We start from the raw sequence: 15,908 nt of genomic DNA, 5'->3' as shown, positions 1-15,908 counted from the left end.
TCTCTCTCCACAGATTGCCTTGGAACCCTGCCAGGTATATGGCCATAAATGTGAGGGTTTATTTCTGAACTCTCCATTTTATCCCAAGGATATGTCCACTTTGTTTTACTTTCTAAGATTGTTCTGGCTAACCTGGACCCCTTGAATTTCCATACGATATTTGGAATCAGTTTATCAGTTTCTGCAAAGAAGCCAGCAAGAATTTTGATGAGGACTGCGTTGAATCCATAGATCACTTTGGGGATTGCTATCTTAATAATTTCAAGTCTTTTCATCCATGAGATGGGCTGTCCATCCACTTACACAGGTTTTATTTTATTATTATTTTTTTATACAGAATTTTATTTTTTAATTTAAATTTATTTATTTTAATTAGAGGCTAATTACTTTACAATATTGTATTGGTTTTGCCATACATCAACATGAATCCACCATGGGTCACAGGTTTTCTTTAATGTGCTTCAGCAATATTTGTAGTTTTCAGAGGAGGTTTTGTACTTATTTTGTAGACTTATTTCCAAGTATTTAATATACTTTTGATGGTCTTTTAAGTGGAATTTTCTTACTTCATTGCAATTTATATGTTCCTATTTCTGCTTTGCGACTTCATGGACTTCAGCCTGCCAGACTACTCTGTCCATGGAATTCTCCAGGCAAGAATACTGGAGTGGGTTGCCATTCCTACAAGTTCAGAGGCTTAAAGTAACACAAACTTACTGTCTTAACAGTTTGGGAGGTCAGAAATCTGAAATGGGTCTCACCAAGCTAAGATCAAAGTGTCAGCAGGGTTCTGGGTAGAAGTTCCTTTGCTTCCTCTTCCAGTTTCTAGAGGGCGCCTGCGTCCCTTCGCTCCTGGCCCCTTCTGCTGTTTTCAAAGCCAGAAACAGCATCACTGAACTCTGCTCTCAGGGTCATGTTTTATCTTGACTGTGACTCTCGTTCCTCCCCGTTTCCTTTGTGAGAAGCCTCGTGATGACCCTGAGTCCACCTCAGTGATCCAGGATCATCTCCCTTCCCATGTCCTTAACTTAATGGCCCCTGCAGAGTCCCCATTCTCCCTGTGAGGGAATGTATTCACAGGTGCTGGAGGTCAGGGACGTCCTAAGGGCCATGATTCTGCTTACCAGACAGTGTGCAGAATACACTGACTTTTATATATTGATCTTACGTGCTGCTACCTTGGTGAACTCGTTCATTAGTTCTAATAGGTTTTTAGTGGATGAAAACTGAGGATTTTTTTTGTGTAAGATTACATCATCTATGAATGGACATAGCTTTCCTTCTTCCTTTCCACTCAGGATGCCTCTTATTTCATTTTCTTGCCTACCTGTCTGGCTAGAACCTCAGTGCTGTATGGAATAGAAGTGGCCACAGTGGACAGCCTTGTGTTGTTCCTGGTCATGGGGGAAAGCTTTCAGCCCCACCATTAGGCATGATGTTAGCATCAGGGCTTTTGTAGATACTATTATCAGGTTGGGAAGGCTCCCTCCTATTCCTGGTTTCTGGAGGGTTTTTATCATGAAAGGGTATTGGATCATGTCAAATGCTTTTTCTGCAGCTATTGAAATGATCATGTGCGTTTTGGCCATTTTTGATATGGTGTATAACATTGATTGATTTTCAGATGTTAAAATAACCTTGTATTCCTGAGATACAAGCGAGATTCTCGCTGGCCATGGTATAAAACTTTTTTATACATTGCTGGATTTGGTTTGCTATTAATAGTACTTAGTAGAGTGGTTTTGTGTCTATGTTCATAAGAGATAGTGGTCTATGTTTTTTTTTTTTATTCTTGTAATGTCTGTCTATATCTGATTTTTGTTTCAGGGTAATACTGGCATCATATAATGAGTTTGGAAGCGTTCCCTGCTGTTCTAATTTCTGGAAGAGTTTATGAAGTGTTGGTATCTTCCTGTCAGCGTTTAGTGTTTATTTTTATGTAGATGTATATCTCAACCAGGACTTCCCTGTAGCTCAAACTGTAAAGAATCTGCCTGTGATGCAGGAGACTAGGGTTCAATCCCTGGGTCAGGAAGATCCTCTGGAGAAGGGAATGGCAATCCACTCCAGTATTCTTGCCTGGAGAATTCCATGGACAGAGAAGCCTGGTGGGCTACAGTTCATGGGGTCACTAAGAGTTGGACCAACTGAGCAACTAAAACACACACACACACACCTCTGTCACTTCCTTTACGCCTTTTGTGTTTGGTTGGTTGTTTGGTTAATATATGACTTATATTATTTGCCAATATTTAAAGCAGCTTTTTAAATGATTAGATTTGATATTTCAGTTTAATTGCTATGTATGATGACCTGGGTTCCATCCCTGGGTTAGGAAACTCCCCTGGAGAAGGGAAAGGCTACCCACTCCAGTATTCTGGCCTGGAGAATTTCATGGACTCTGTAGTCCACGGGGTTGCAAAGAATTGGACACAATTGAGCCACTTTTACTTTTTATGATGTAAAATATGGATCTAACTTTATTTTTTCAAATATAATTGACATAGCACTGTTTATTGACTATCTTCTTATGAAGATCCCTTCGTAATACATTTTCGCACATGCAGCAGTCTGTTCCTGAACTCTGTTTCATTTCATTGTTTATGCATATGTTACAGGTTCCTGAGAGAAATCTCACTGGCCGTGGTATAAAACTCTTTTGTACATTGCTGGATTTAGTTTGCTATTAATAGTACTTTGTAGAGTGGTTTTAATTACTATTTTAATTTGTATAAGTGTTTTGATAAAAGTTTCCTTGGCTCTTGCATATTTTCTCTTCAACATACATCTTTACATCAGTTTGTCAAATTCCACAAAACCTTCCACTAGGTGTTTTTATTGGCATTGCATTGAATTTGTTGTTTAATCTGGTTCATTGATGTCTTTACAACATGGAGTCACCCCATCCAGAGCAAGATGCCTTTCCCCCTTTCTTCTGGTGTTATGTGACGCTGCAGCGTTCTCTTCACCTAGACTTTATATCTCTATTTGATATATTCCTGGTTTTCAGTAGCTGTTGTTGTGAATGGGATCTTTTCCCCAACTAAATCTTCTAATTGTTTATTGATATATTAAAACATTAGATTTCCATGTTATTTTATACCCAGAAATCTTGCTGAAATCTTACTAGTTTTTGGTTAGTCTGTCAGTTATCTTGAATTTTCTTAGGTATGGTTGCAAATAATTGCCTTTCCAAATTTTTATCCTATTTTATTCCTTTATCATGCCTTACTGCATTGTCTCTTACAGAATATTCAATATTTATGGGGGTAATGATCATCCTTTTCTTGTTCCTCACTTAATGGGAATGCTTCTGATGTTTCTTCGTTAAGTATGATTGCTGTAGGTTTCTAGGAGACATCCTTTATTAAATTAAGGGAGTTTTCCTTCCTTGCTTCTGAAGGTTTTGTTTGTTCCTTGTATGAGGAGCAGAGGCTGCCTCACTGCATGCCGTTGGGAGGCACTGGCCTGCTGCGAGCCGTGCAGGGCCTTAGTCTCCTGTGCGTGCTCAGTTGCTCTGTCGTGTCTGACTCTTTGTGACCCCTTGGACTGTAGCCCCCCAGGCTCCTCTGTCCATGGGATTTTCCAGGCAAGCCTACTGGAGTGGCTTGCCATTTCCTTCTCCAGGTGATCGATCTTCCAGACCCAGAGATCGAACCCATGTCTCTTGCATCTCCTGCATTGGCAGGGGAATTGTTTACCACTGAGCCACCAGGGAAGCCCAACATATTTAGTACATGCAGCCTTCACCTTGCTCATATTTCTTCATGAAAGTTGCATCTGCGCTCCATAAGATTGGCTTAGGGCTTTTTAAATTGTTATTCCAACTTCATAAAGTCAATTGGGAAGCTTTCTAACTTTGCTCTGCAGTTTATTTGATGTATCTTTTTTAGGAGGATATTTTAATTATCTTTTATTTTTTCCCCATTGTTGCTTATTTAGCTTTTTCTACTACTTGAATCAGTCATTTGTTTTTTTCCTTAAAAGTATATACTGCAATTACAGTTTAAATGTTAATAATATGTGTCGTTTTGCTTATAATTTTAAAATAACTTATTTGTAGTTTTGTTCTCCTTTTCATTTCTAATGGTATTTATACTTAGGTCTTCTTTTCTTGATGGTAAAAGATTTGGCAGCTTCATCTTTCTCAGGCTTTTAGCAGTCAGTTCTACTGGGGTTTTCTTATGTCAACAAATGTGTTGATTCCTCCTTGTACGTGCGTGTTAAAGCCTCTTACGTCGGATACTTAATTCGCTTTCTTTTACTGTCTTCTAGTAGCGTCTGTGGCTATAAACTCTGACCCGTTGGCTGCGCTCTGCGGATTTTGATATGCAGTGTTCTCAATTTATGAATAAACTATTAATAACATCATGGGACTTATGCCTCTCAAGAGTTATTCAGAAAGGCGTGAGCTTGGTTCTGCTGCGGCTGCTGCTGCTAAGTCGCTTCAGTCGTGTCCGACTCTATGCGAGCCCACAGACAGCAGCCCACCAGGCTCCGCCGTCCCTGGGATTCTCCAGGCAAGAACACGAGTGGGTTGCCATTTCCTTCTCCAATGCATGAAAGTGAAAGTGAAGTCGCTCAGTCGTGTCCGACTCCCAGCGACCCCATGGACCGCAGCCTACCAGGCTCCTCCATCCATGGGATTTTCCAGGCGAGAACACTGGAGTGAGGTGCCATTGCCTTCTCCAGAGCTTGGTTCGGGCATTGCCTAACCCAGACGGAGCCCACCCGCGCCCGAGAAAGAAGCCCCTCACAGAGCCTGAGGTCAGGCGCAGCCTCGCGAGCTCGGCCCTCAGCGCCGCGGCCACGCCCCGCGTTCGCGAGACTTGAGCGCCAGGCGGCTGCGGGCCTGTGAGGCGTGAGGTCTGAGGTGCGAGGCGCGCGAGGCGCGGGCAGCGGGCTGGCTCCGCCCCCGACCTCCGCGACGTCGATTGGCCGGTGGCCGGGCGGAGGGGCGGGGCGCTCACGTGGCGGGGCGGGGCGGGGCGAGTGACGGCCTCGCGGGCCAATGGGCGCGCGCGCGCGCGCCGCCGCCGCTGCCGCCGCCGCCCGTGCGGCCCTGAGATGCCCAGGCGGCTGCGGAGCGGCGACGCGGCACCATGGGCCGGCTGCTGAGGGCCGCGGGGTCGCCGCTGCCGTCCCTGCTGCTGCTGCTGGCCGGAGGTGAGCGGGCGGCGGCCGGCGGCCGGCGCGCGCTGGGCGGCTCCGCGCCAACAAAGGGCCGCGCGGCCGCGAGCGCTCTGAGCGCTTCTGAGGGCGGGGGGCGGGGGCGCCGGGCGGGTGTGTCTCTGCGACAAAGGGCCGCGCGCCCGGGCTGCGGTGACAGGCGCGGGGGGCGGCGACGGCAGGTGTGCGCGCGGGGAGCGGCGCGGGGGTCCGGGCCCGCGGCGGCTGGGCGGGCGCGGGGCGCGCCGGCGGGGATGGGCACCTGTGTGTGCGCGCGGTGGTCCCGCCCGCCGCGGTCGGCCTGATGCTCCCCGCGCGCGGTCGGCCTGAGGCGCTCTGAGGTCCGTCCCCGGCGGGTTGGGGGGGCGACCTCTGCAGAGCAACCGCTGCCCTGTGCGCCGGGGTGCAGAATCCCGCCGCCGCGACTCAGCCAGGGGCCGCCTTCGGCAGCGGGGCGCAGGCACGGCTGAGGACCCAGGCGGTGCGCCCCGGACGTGGCCTCCGGGCCGCCCCATCGCTGTCCGCACCACGCGAGTCCTGTCTGGAGGGCAGGGGCGGTTCAGCTATAGGCGCTGCCGGCCGGCTGCCTCTCCATGTGGCAGCCATCCCAGAACTGGTCTGCAGAGTGTGTCAGGACCATGCCCCAGCTGTTACCGTGCCCCTTCCTGCCAGCTGCGGGTTACCCCCCTCGTCCCTCCGCTTCCGTCCGGGGGGCGCGCTAGTGTGCTGGGGTGCGTGTGTGTCCAGCAAGACGTCTCCCTTACAAAGCTGTAGTGGGGACACGCCTGCCAGGACCGGGCGGCACTGTTTCTCTGACACACGCGCCAAGTGTGTGCCCTCGCGTTGGTGGTGCTGGACCATCTCTGTTGCAGCGGACAGTCCAGGCTGTGGGCCGCGTCACTGATGCTGCTGGGCGGCTCCGAATGGGTGTCTGCGGAGGGTTGGGGATCTCGGACTTCAGAGCTGCTGATTAGGGCAAGGGAAACGAGAGAAGGACGCGGGGATCAAGAGCAGACGCAGGGGAGACAAAACATGGGGATTGTGGAGACCTTGCTCTTTTCACCCCCTAAGATACAAGCCTGCTTCCTGCGCCTCCTTTCCTGAATTTGTTTGGGTCAGGTTTTCAGTTCTTTGAGGCCGATCCCTGGAATCCTTTTCATGCTGTCTTTTTTGTTCTCTTGGTTGAGAGTGATGGAGGTAACAGAAGATTGCAGGTGCTAGAGGAAAAAAAAAGATCAGTGTGTATCAGGAAGTTAAAATCCGGTAGTCTTAGGCAGATTAATTATTAAGTGCAAAATAGTTATACAGGGAATGGGTAGGTCTCAGCTACTATTTTGGTGGGCAAGTTTGAAAATAAGTAACATCTCGTAATTACCCACTGCCAAGCTTTTGAAAATATCAAGGTCTTTATAAAGGAAAAATAACCATTGTGCAGAAAAATAGCTTCAAGAAAAAGAAACTGTTTACTGCAGAAGAAATCAAAAGCCAGATTCCTCCTTTTCAAACACAGCTTTTCAGAAACATGATCAGAATCTCTTAGTGGCTCAGTGGTAAAAGAATTTGTCTGCAAGGCAGGAAATGCAGGAGATGTGGATCCAGTCCCTGGGTTGGAAAGATCCCCCGGAGAAGGAAATGGCACTCTTGCCTGAAAAATTCTATGGACAGAGGAGCCTGGCAGGCTACCATCCATGGGGTCGCGTAGAGTCCGACACGACTGAAGCAGCGGCACTCTCGCACACACTTTTTATTCCTATCAGAGTGTTGGGAAAGATAGACCAGGACGAACTGTGGTTTCTCCGCAGGTGACAGATGGAGGGGAGAGGCTGGGAGAATGGGGCCCCCTCAGTCAGGGGAATGGTCACGATAGACCCTAGCGGATTCCTCAGACCACAGTGCTCTGCATGGAGAGCTTCACGGGCTAAAGATTCATCCCCAGAGGCCAGAAGTCAGCAGGACAGACACAGGTTCCTGGTGGCAGGACTGAGGCCTGTGTGGCCGAGACCCCTCCTCCCTCACCTCCCTTAGCCTCGGAGAGGCAGCTCTCAGGTTGTGGAGAGGCACAGCACGTTTGGTCCTCTGGTGGTTTCGTGGAGGGTAAAATTCCAAGGATTCTTAAGAGAGTCTATTGCTCTTCTAAAACACTGAAGTAATGTCTCTCTCAGTAGGTGGATAAAGGGCTTCGCCTCACAGAGAAGGCTGCTCTGGTCCCTGGGAACCTGTGCAGTTTTTGTTACTTAATTACTGCAGACATTTCTCAGCAGTTGAGTTTTTTCTTCCTGGACTGCCTGAGTTTTTCCAGGTTACTGTCTTGTGGTGTTTGGTTCCCCAAACCTGGGGAAGCCACATCTGAAAGTAGACCTGTTGTATCACCTGGTGTCTTACATAACCGGGCATTCCATTTTTCAAAGAGCACTTTCTCCCGCAAGGGCAGAGGCTGTCTCCTCTCCCCCTTTGTGTCTCTAGAGGAGGCCTGGCACAGTAGGTGGCCAGAATGGGAGCTGGGGGCGGGGTGGACTGCTCTCTCCTGAGCACTGGAAGCCCGGTGCGGACGTTAGCCCCAGTGAGACGCGGCAGCGTACCTGAAACCAGAGTTACCTGGCATCGTGTCTGACTGACAGTTTTGTGCATTGTGATTAGCTTTGTAAAATTAGAGAATAAGCCTTACTCCAGTAGGGCTGATAGATGACCTACTTCTAGACACAGGGTCCAGGCAGAAATGTAGATAAAGGGGCATCTTGGTGGAAGGAAGGGATCACTTCACTGACTTGAGGTCTTTCGGGACAGGAGGAAAGACCCCTACACTCTTAGCCACCCTGTGCTTTGGGTTTCTGGTGGGGACCCTGAGCAGGGTGCTGGGAGGACAGGGTCTCTTCCGTCCAGCTCTTTCCTTGCTCCTCAGATCCCGTGAGGCATCGGGTCACGCCAGGTGCTCTCTCCTTATGTGTCCTTAGGAAGAAGAACACGAGCAGCTTTCCGACATTTCCTCAGGGAGCAGCCACTGGACCTTCTTGTGGGGAGAAGCTGGCTGATTACAGCAATTCTGTTACCTGGTTATTTGACCTTAATCTCACTAGGCCTGTTATCTCTCTGTAAAACAAAACGGTATTTCTTATTTTTAAAATTTATTTATTTTTAATTGAAGGGTAATTGCTTTACAGAATCCCTTTGGTTTCTACCAAACATCAGCATGAATCAGCCATAGGGAAAGGGTATGTCTTAATTTATTTGGTTGTTTACTCAAACACACCCTGAGCTCCTGTGATACTTCAGAGACTGTTGAGGCCCGGTCACGACAAAGGTGAGTCCCATGTTCACCGTTGAGTGAGGGGCTGTCCGGTGGTCTGCTGCAGCGCAGTGAGGAGAGTGCAGTGACGTGTGAAGAGCCAGTGGTCGTGGAGGGGCTGCAGCCTGGACCCAGGGAGCTGGGGCGGCTGTTTGGAACTGAGCCTGGAAGCAGGAGGAGGACTTAGGTGGACGGATGCAGGTGCCCACGGGTGTCGCCTGCTTCTGGTTAACTCTGTCTGAGGCTCTGACAGCGTCTGTTTCTTCCTGTTTTTCCCTGAAGTCACGTAGAGTAACTGGTCTTCATTATTCACAGCAACTTTTTGTTTAAATGTGTTTGAAGACCCTGACCATTGTCGCTCTTAAACGTTCTCTTTTCCTGGCCAAGAATGCCCTGCTTCCCTGCTGTCCATAAAGAGGAGACCACGTCCACGAGCAGTCTGCAGTCTGCCCTTCAGCGTGCAGACTGCACGCTGAAGGGGGCTGACCTCTCCCGGTGGCCCCGCGTCTGGGGGCTTCTCCATCCTGCTGTACGGGTGATGGGGGGCCGACGCTCCCCCAGTCGCTCAGCCACAGGCCGGAGCCCCTGCCTGCCTTGCTCCTGCAGCAGCCTGAGTCTGACCGCAAGGCCCGTGTGTCCTCCCGCGGACGCTTGTTACTTTGTTCCGCCCCTTCCCGGTACCCCAGGCTGCTTTCCTTAGATTCAAGTGTATCTTGTCTGTCCTGTCTCTCTCTGGACGCATTCTCTGTTTCTGGTAGAACTTGCTTCTGAGTCTGAAACATCTGTCTTCCTTAGTGGCCACTTGTTGGGCTTAGGGCCTACTATTGCCTAAGGTGCTTGTAAGCATTAAAATTTAGATAATGCTTGTGTGCTGTGCTTAATCAGTCATGTCTGACTCTTTGTAGCCCGCCAGACTCCTCTGTCCATGGGGATTCTCCAGGCAAGAATGCTGGAGTGGGTTGCCCTGTCCTTCTCCAGGTGATTTTCCCAACTCAGGGACTGAACCCAGGTCTCCCTTACTGCAGGCAGATTCTTTACCATCTGAGCCACCAGGGAAGCCCAGATAACACTTACATGACTAAACATTTCCACGGACTTTGTCAAGTCCTATCACAGTGCACTCCAAGCACAGAGCGGGAAAAAGCTCCTGCAGTTCCCTCTTTCTTGCATCATTGAATATCCGTCTGGAAAAGAGAATGTGGAGGCCCTTTCACCCGCCTTCCTCACTTTTCAGATGAGACTGAGGGCTGAAGACTTACAGCAAGTTAGTGATACTTCTGTAGTTAGTATACATCATAAAACCAGCAAATAGGGCTGCTTCCTGTTCGTAATGAATGGAAGTGAGAGAGACAGGGAAAAAGAAGATCCCCTTTATTTTACTGTTTTTTGTTTTGTAAATTAGGATAGAGGGTCCAGGGTTCCAGTCCGGGATGAATTTGACCTGTGACCACCTCACTTGGTCTTAAACACCCTGTGTTGCTGAAACGCAGATCGAGTTCTTCTTGCAGTTTGGGAAAGTGTGCGGCCTGGGATAGGAGCCTGGGGAGCAGGGTGTGTGCAGGGTCCAGGAAAGCGGGGCCCCTTCTGACCCGCAGCCTTGGGTGTCAGGAGTGTCCGCGAAGCCCCCGCCCTCGCCCTGGGCCCTTGATCCTCGCAGGCAGGTCTCCACCCTGCGCCCTCTTCCCCGTAACCCCCAGCTCTCCTGTCTGCGCAGGAGCGTCCCTGGGTGTGCATGCAGCTGGGTCCGAGGAGCCCGGCTCAGAGGGCCTCCCCTCCACCTCCCTGCTGGACCTCCTGCTGCCCACGGGCCTGGAGCCGCTGGACTCGGAGGAGCCGAGCGAGGCCGTGGGCCTAGGCGCTGGCCTGGGAGCCCCCGGCTCAGGCTTCCCCAGCGAGGAGAGCGAAGAGTCCCGCATCCTGCAGCCACCGCAGTACTTCTGGGAGGAGGAGGACGCGCTCAACGAGTCCAGTCTGGGCCTGGGACCCACCGCAGGTATCGTGCTCGCTCGCCCTTGTTTCTGGAAGGTCTGTTTGTCTGTGTTCTGGCTGCGCTGGGTCCTTGCTGCTGAGCTAAGGCTACCTCTAGCTGCGGTGCACAGCCTTCTCGTTTCAGTGGCCTCTTGTTGCAGCGCAGGCTCTCGGCACGGGGGCTCGGCAGTTGTGGCTCCCGGGTTCTGGTGTGCTGGCTCGGTGGAGGTGGCGGCCTCTGGGCTTTGTTGCCCCTCGGCACATGGGAGCCTCCCGGACCAGGGCTGGAACCCGTGTCTCCTGCGTTGGCAGGTGGGTTCTTAACCACTGGCCCAGCAGGGAAGCCTCCGTCTCTCCTAAGATGTGTGCTGATTGCCGCCGGGAGGCCGGGCACGATGCCCGACGGCCCTTTGCTTGCCCGCATCCCACCTCTCTCTTCTCCGTCCTCACCTGCTTTCACCCTCTGCTGCCCTCCAGAACCTCAAGGCTGGCTCTCTGGACTCTGAGGGCCTTGCTGGCCCAAGGGACCCTTTTCCTTTCGTAATATTCACAGCTGTGTAGTGACCTGTGTTCTGTGCTCGTATAATTGAGTGTAGTGCTGACAGCCCGTGAGATGAAGGGTGTTAACCCCATCCTGAACGTGAGGAAACTGAGGCTCAGAGGAGAAGGCGGGCCTGCAGTCACAGAGCTGTGGGGGTGGCCAGGCGCAGCACAAACGTCGGTCTGTCCAGGCCTCAGGTTGGTCGCCTGCTCCTCTTCTGTGCCATGTGGTCTCTGTTGAAGGGTCCCTGTGCCCCTGGGTCCCTGAGCCCCGCCAGGTGTTCCGAGCGCCCTTCCCTGGCTCTGCCCCGGGGCCAGGCCAGGCTCAGTGGCGCGCGGCTGCGGCTGAGGACGGAGAGACAGGGCTCCCTGGCTGGCAGCCGCCACCGCTGTGCGGGGCTCTTGGCTGGCGCTGGGCACTCAGACTGGTGCCCAAGTTTGGGGCTGGGCATTACAGAGTTTAGCCCTGGGTTTTTTTTTAATAAATGTATTTTGGGTTTGTGTTTTCTAATTACAAATATAATACATGAAAAATACAGAAAATGTGGGAAACACAAAAACAATACAAAGAGGAAAATCCCCCCATGCTGTCATGATGAAAAATGATAAGCACTGGTATTTTGGGCTGCGTGCCTTCAGTCACTTTTATATGCAACATTGGAGTCTTTTTCCACTTTAAGATCGTTCTTAAATATCTTATTTCCACGTTGTTAGCTATCCTTTTATAACCTGGCTTTCAGTGAGTCCATAGCATTTCCTCAGGTGTGGAGCGGTTCCCTGTTGCTGAATGTGTGGTTTCCAGTTCGTTTGTTTGTTTGCTTTGTCTGTGGCTGTGCTGGGTCTTCATTGCGGTGTGCAGGCGTCTCGTTGCAGTGGCCCCTCTTGCCGAAGAGCACAGGCTCGGTACTTGTGGCGCCCGGGCTTAATTCTTTGGCTTGTGGGGTCGTCCCAGACCCTGGAGGGCACCCATGTCCCACGCGTGGACAGACGGCTTATCAACCACGGGACGCCAGAGAGCCCAAGTTTGCACTTGTGAAGACGCTGCAAGCCCTGTGTGTGTCTTTGCACTTTTCTGGTTGTTCCTTGGGATAAACTTCCAGAGTCAAGTCGCTAGGTCTAAAGATGTGTCAGTCAGCGCCCCAGCGTCCCAGAAATAAAGTGCTGCTCACACTGAGGCATCCGAGGAGGCTGTGTTTTGGTGGGGTTGTTGTTGGTGTTGGACACGTCCTGCCTCAGGTTTATTTGCACCAACGTCCAGGAGCACACCAGCCCCGTGCAGGCAGCGGCCCCATGCAGGCAGCCGCCCGGGGGCCACACCAGTCCCCCTGTCCTCACACTGGCAGCTGGCGGCCTGCACTCGCAGCCTGGGGGCCTGGGCGCCTTTGGCAGAGCAGCAACCGTCGCTACGGTGCCTGGGCCTTGGTTCGAGCCTTGGCCTGGGACTTCGGGACTCTTGGTGATGTGGGCACCAGCACATTGCCAGGCTTCAGGTGAGCCAGGTAGGTGAGTCCCCTGAGCGCGCACTGCCCCCGTGGGGACCTGGGGCTCAGACTCCTTGGGCTCTTGGCAAGCTTCGACAGCGCCGGCAGGCGCACTCCGGCCCGCGTTGTCTGCAGGCCCTCCCTGTTGTGCTCCTGAGCAGAGCTTGTCTTCCTTAGGAACTTGAGGTCCAACTTCTTAAGTGATTTGTGCTTTGTGACCAGGGTTTCTCGATGCTGTCTCTGTGCCAAGTTGGGGATGAGTTGTGTGCGGTGTGGTTCTTGGACTTGGCTGTGTCTGCAGCTCCTGAAGCGCCTGGGAGCAGAGAGACCAGGGAGGGTCATTCATAGACAGTGGGCTCACCAGGGGAGCAGCATGGGGTGGCACCCCGGGGCGTCCGGTGCTCCTGGCAGCAGAGTGCTCAGCACCCACCCCCAGGGGGCAAAGAAAGGCACAGACGGCAGGAGCCTGTCCTATGTGGGGAGGGACTGGGGATCCGGGGTCCTGACCCCAGTAGTGGGGTGATGGGGGCGAGGGCGGGGACTAGGTGCTCACGCTCCGGCTCCTCCAGGGTCCCTGTTGCCGGTGGTGCCTCCCCAGCCCGTCGAGGAGTCTGGGCAGGGCTGCTGACGGTTCCCGGGCCAGGTCCCCGGCAGAGGACGGGGTGGGCCTGACGTGGACGGGCCTCTTCTGAGGCTTGTGTCATTGTGGTCGGGGGGCCTCCAGAAAGGGTGCTCCAGGTTGCATGCCCGTCCGGGGGAGTGAATGCCAGGTTCTGGACCCTCTCCGACACTGAGTTCTCTGACTTGGACATCTTTGCTGGTTTGATATACAGAACTCTAACGGCTGGTAAGTTTTTACTGTGGGGCTTCTCTGGTGGCTCAGCAGTAAAGAATCCGCCTGCCAATGCAGATGCAGAGACATGGGTTCAGTCCCTGGGTCAGGAAGATCCCCTGGAGAAGGAAATGGCAACTCACTCCAGTATTCTTGCCTGGGAAATCCCATGGACAGAAGAGCCTGGTGGAGTCCTTGAGGTCACAGAGTTGGACACAACTGAGTGACTATAAACAACACCGGACTGTAGCTGAAGTGTGTGTGAGTTAACTGAATGTATGCACTGATTGTATTATATGGTCCAGTTGTTTTGATTTGAAGCACATGCAATTAAGAGCAAGCTTTGGAGTCAGGCAGAGTCCAAAGTCCCAGCCCTGTGATTTTGGGCAGGTGGCAGTCTAAGCCTGAGTTCTCTGGAAGGAAATAGTATCACAGCATTGTGAGGGTTAAATGCAGTAGTATATTTGAAGTGCTTAACACACGGTAATATTATGAGATAACATGAAAATGTTAGCTGTTATTATTACATTTCCATTGTTTTTGAGGCTTGCTTATCACTGTGCAAATCTTTATATAAAACGCATACAAACTTATGTCTGACATAAAGTTTTTTCCAGTTTATTGCTTCCTTTTTATTATAGTAATACTTGATATACACAGGTGAAAATCTTTAAGCTTTGACAGTCTTCCTTTTGAAATGTGCTTATGTGTTTCGTTTATAAGAGCCTTTCCCTGTATGAGATAGATGCAGCTTTATTTCTTCTGTTCTTTTTCAGCCTCTGTTCTGCTTGTAACTGTCTGCTGGCTGTCATCTGTTCGGGCTGGGGTGTAGGCGGGGATGGAGCTCATCCGTGTGGAGGGCTGTGGCTGCAGCAGCTGTGCCGCGCTCAGTCGCTCAGTTGTGTCTGACCCTCTGCGACCCCGTGGACTGTAGCCCGCCAGGCTCCCCTGTCCATGGGATTCTTCAGGCAAGAATACTAGAGTGAGCTGCCATGCCGTCCTCCTGGGGATCTTCCCGACTCAGGGATCAAACCCAGGTCTTCTGCATTGCAGGCAGATTCTTTACCAGCTGAGCCACCCGGGAAGCCTGGCTGAGGCGGCGCTTTTGGGTGGTCTGTCCTCTCCTCGTTGAGGTGCACTCCCTGTCCTCAGTGGTGCCATGAGGGGTCTTCCCTTTTGTCCAGACTCTTGGGGTTTTGGTGGGAGAGCAGCAGTCGCTCAGAGGGTCCATTGGGAAGGAGCCGCTGTGCGCCTGGACCGTCCTGGGATAGCGGAGGGGTGGCCGGGGCCTGAGGAGCTCAGGTTTGCTCTGCCCCTGCCTCCTGCGCGCATCTCCCCTTCTGCTCTCACGTGGCCTCTCTCCTCCCAGTGGCCTCCCGGGACTCGGTACCTGGCCGTCACTCAGAGTGTGACAGGTCCTCCCGCGGCTGCACACACTGTGCTTCCCAGTCTGTGCTGTTCACCCCTGAACGGTGGGGAGACACCTGGCCGCTCGGGCCGGGACCAAGGAGGGCTCCGTCCTTGCCCCTCCCTTGTTGCTCTGCTTGCCCACAGCCTTGCGCTTTCCCCAGCTTAGTCTCTTCTCTGTACGGCCAAGGAGGTCTCTGAAGGAAGGGGACCGTGGGATCCAGGCCACAGGTCTCTGCTCTGCAGGAGACGCCCTTGTTGTCTGGCACCTCCGTCCTGCCGTCAGCCTGCTTGGGGAGGGCGTGAGACTGAGGATGCACAGGGTGCTCAGCGCCTTGTCAAGGTCACAGCTGCTGTGTGGTGGAGCTGTGTCGAGAGTCGGCATCTGCTTACAGACCACGGCTCCAGCCTGACCCCAGGCGCAGGACACGCTCACCCTGCCCCACCTCTCCATCCTGCGGCTGGAGAGACTGCCCATGAGAGGCTCCCGCAGGGGTGGGGCCCTGCCACTTTCCCTGATGGTTCCGCCCTGGCCTGGGGGCTGCAGTGCAGCCTGTGTCCCTGCGTTGGGCCCTTGGGTGCACGGAGGGCGCGCCTTTTCCTAATTCTCCCCCCGGCGGGGACATCACTGTGCTGGCGAGGGCCCTGAGGTCAGCCTGCCGGGCCTGCCGCTGTGTTCTCAGCACAGGGAAGCAGGGCCGCCGGACTGGGGGTCTATGCCCTGAGGCCATGGTAGGTGCAGAGTGTTTAGGCTGTGGGGCTAGTTTGTACGAGGCGGGTCTTGCCCCGAGAGCACGGACTAGGGTGGGCCCGTGTATGCGCTCCTCTTGCCCTCTGCTCCCAACCCAGAGGGTCAGAGGCTTCCCTCCAGGGTCTCCGGGAGCGGGGAGGGCATCATTCGTGGGGTTGCTGCTCAGGTCGGGGAAACACGTGGGGAGTCTGCCCAGAGTTCAGGGTGAGGCTCGAACACCGCTTGTGCAGCAGTGACCTCGGTGGCTGGCGGCCGCGCTGCAGCCCGTCCCACCTCAGGGCCGTTTCAGTGTTGAGGACGTCTACCCGCGAATCCAACTCCGAGTTCTGCTAAGCGCCCAGTTGGGTGTTGTGGTGTGTTACGTCATTTAATCTTCACAGAAACATTGAGCTATTTATTGTTATTCCCATTTGACCAGTGGACAAACTGAGGCTAGTGGAGTCTGGGTAACAGCCCAGCTAATAAGTGCAAGAACCA

General features: G+C 52.7%; 1 protein-coding gene across 1 annotated transcript in view; it reads left to right on the top strand.

Moving 5' to 3' along the window:
• Positions 1-4,989: 4,989 nt before the first annotated feature.
• PODXL2 (podocalyxin like 2) overlaps positions 4,990-15,908 on the top strand; it is a 47,780-nt gene continuing 36,861 nt past the window's right edge. The window contains exons 1-2 of the mRNA XM_086368842.1: positions 4,990-5,166; positions 10,167-10,445. Coding sequence (XP_086224968.1) covers positions 5,103-5,166; positions 10,167-10,445 — 343 coding nt within the window. The 5' untranslated portion in view covers positions 4,990-5,102. The remainder of the gene's footprint in view (positions 5,167-10,166; positions 10,446-15,908) is intronic.

Source organism: Bos grunniens, chromosome 22 (genome assembly GCF_055505025.1).
Source record: "Bos grunniens cultivar Pamir isolate PY7600 chromosome 22, Bosgru_T2T1.0, whole genome shotgun sequence".
NCBI lineage: Eukaryota > Metazoa > Chordata > Mammalia > Artiodactyla > Bovidae > Bos > Bos grunniens.
The sequence above is the reverse complement of the archived record's forward strand: the minus strand, read 5'-3'. Positions and strand labels throughout refer to the sequence as shown.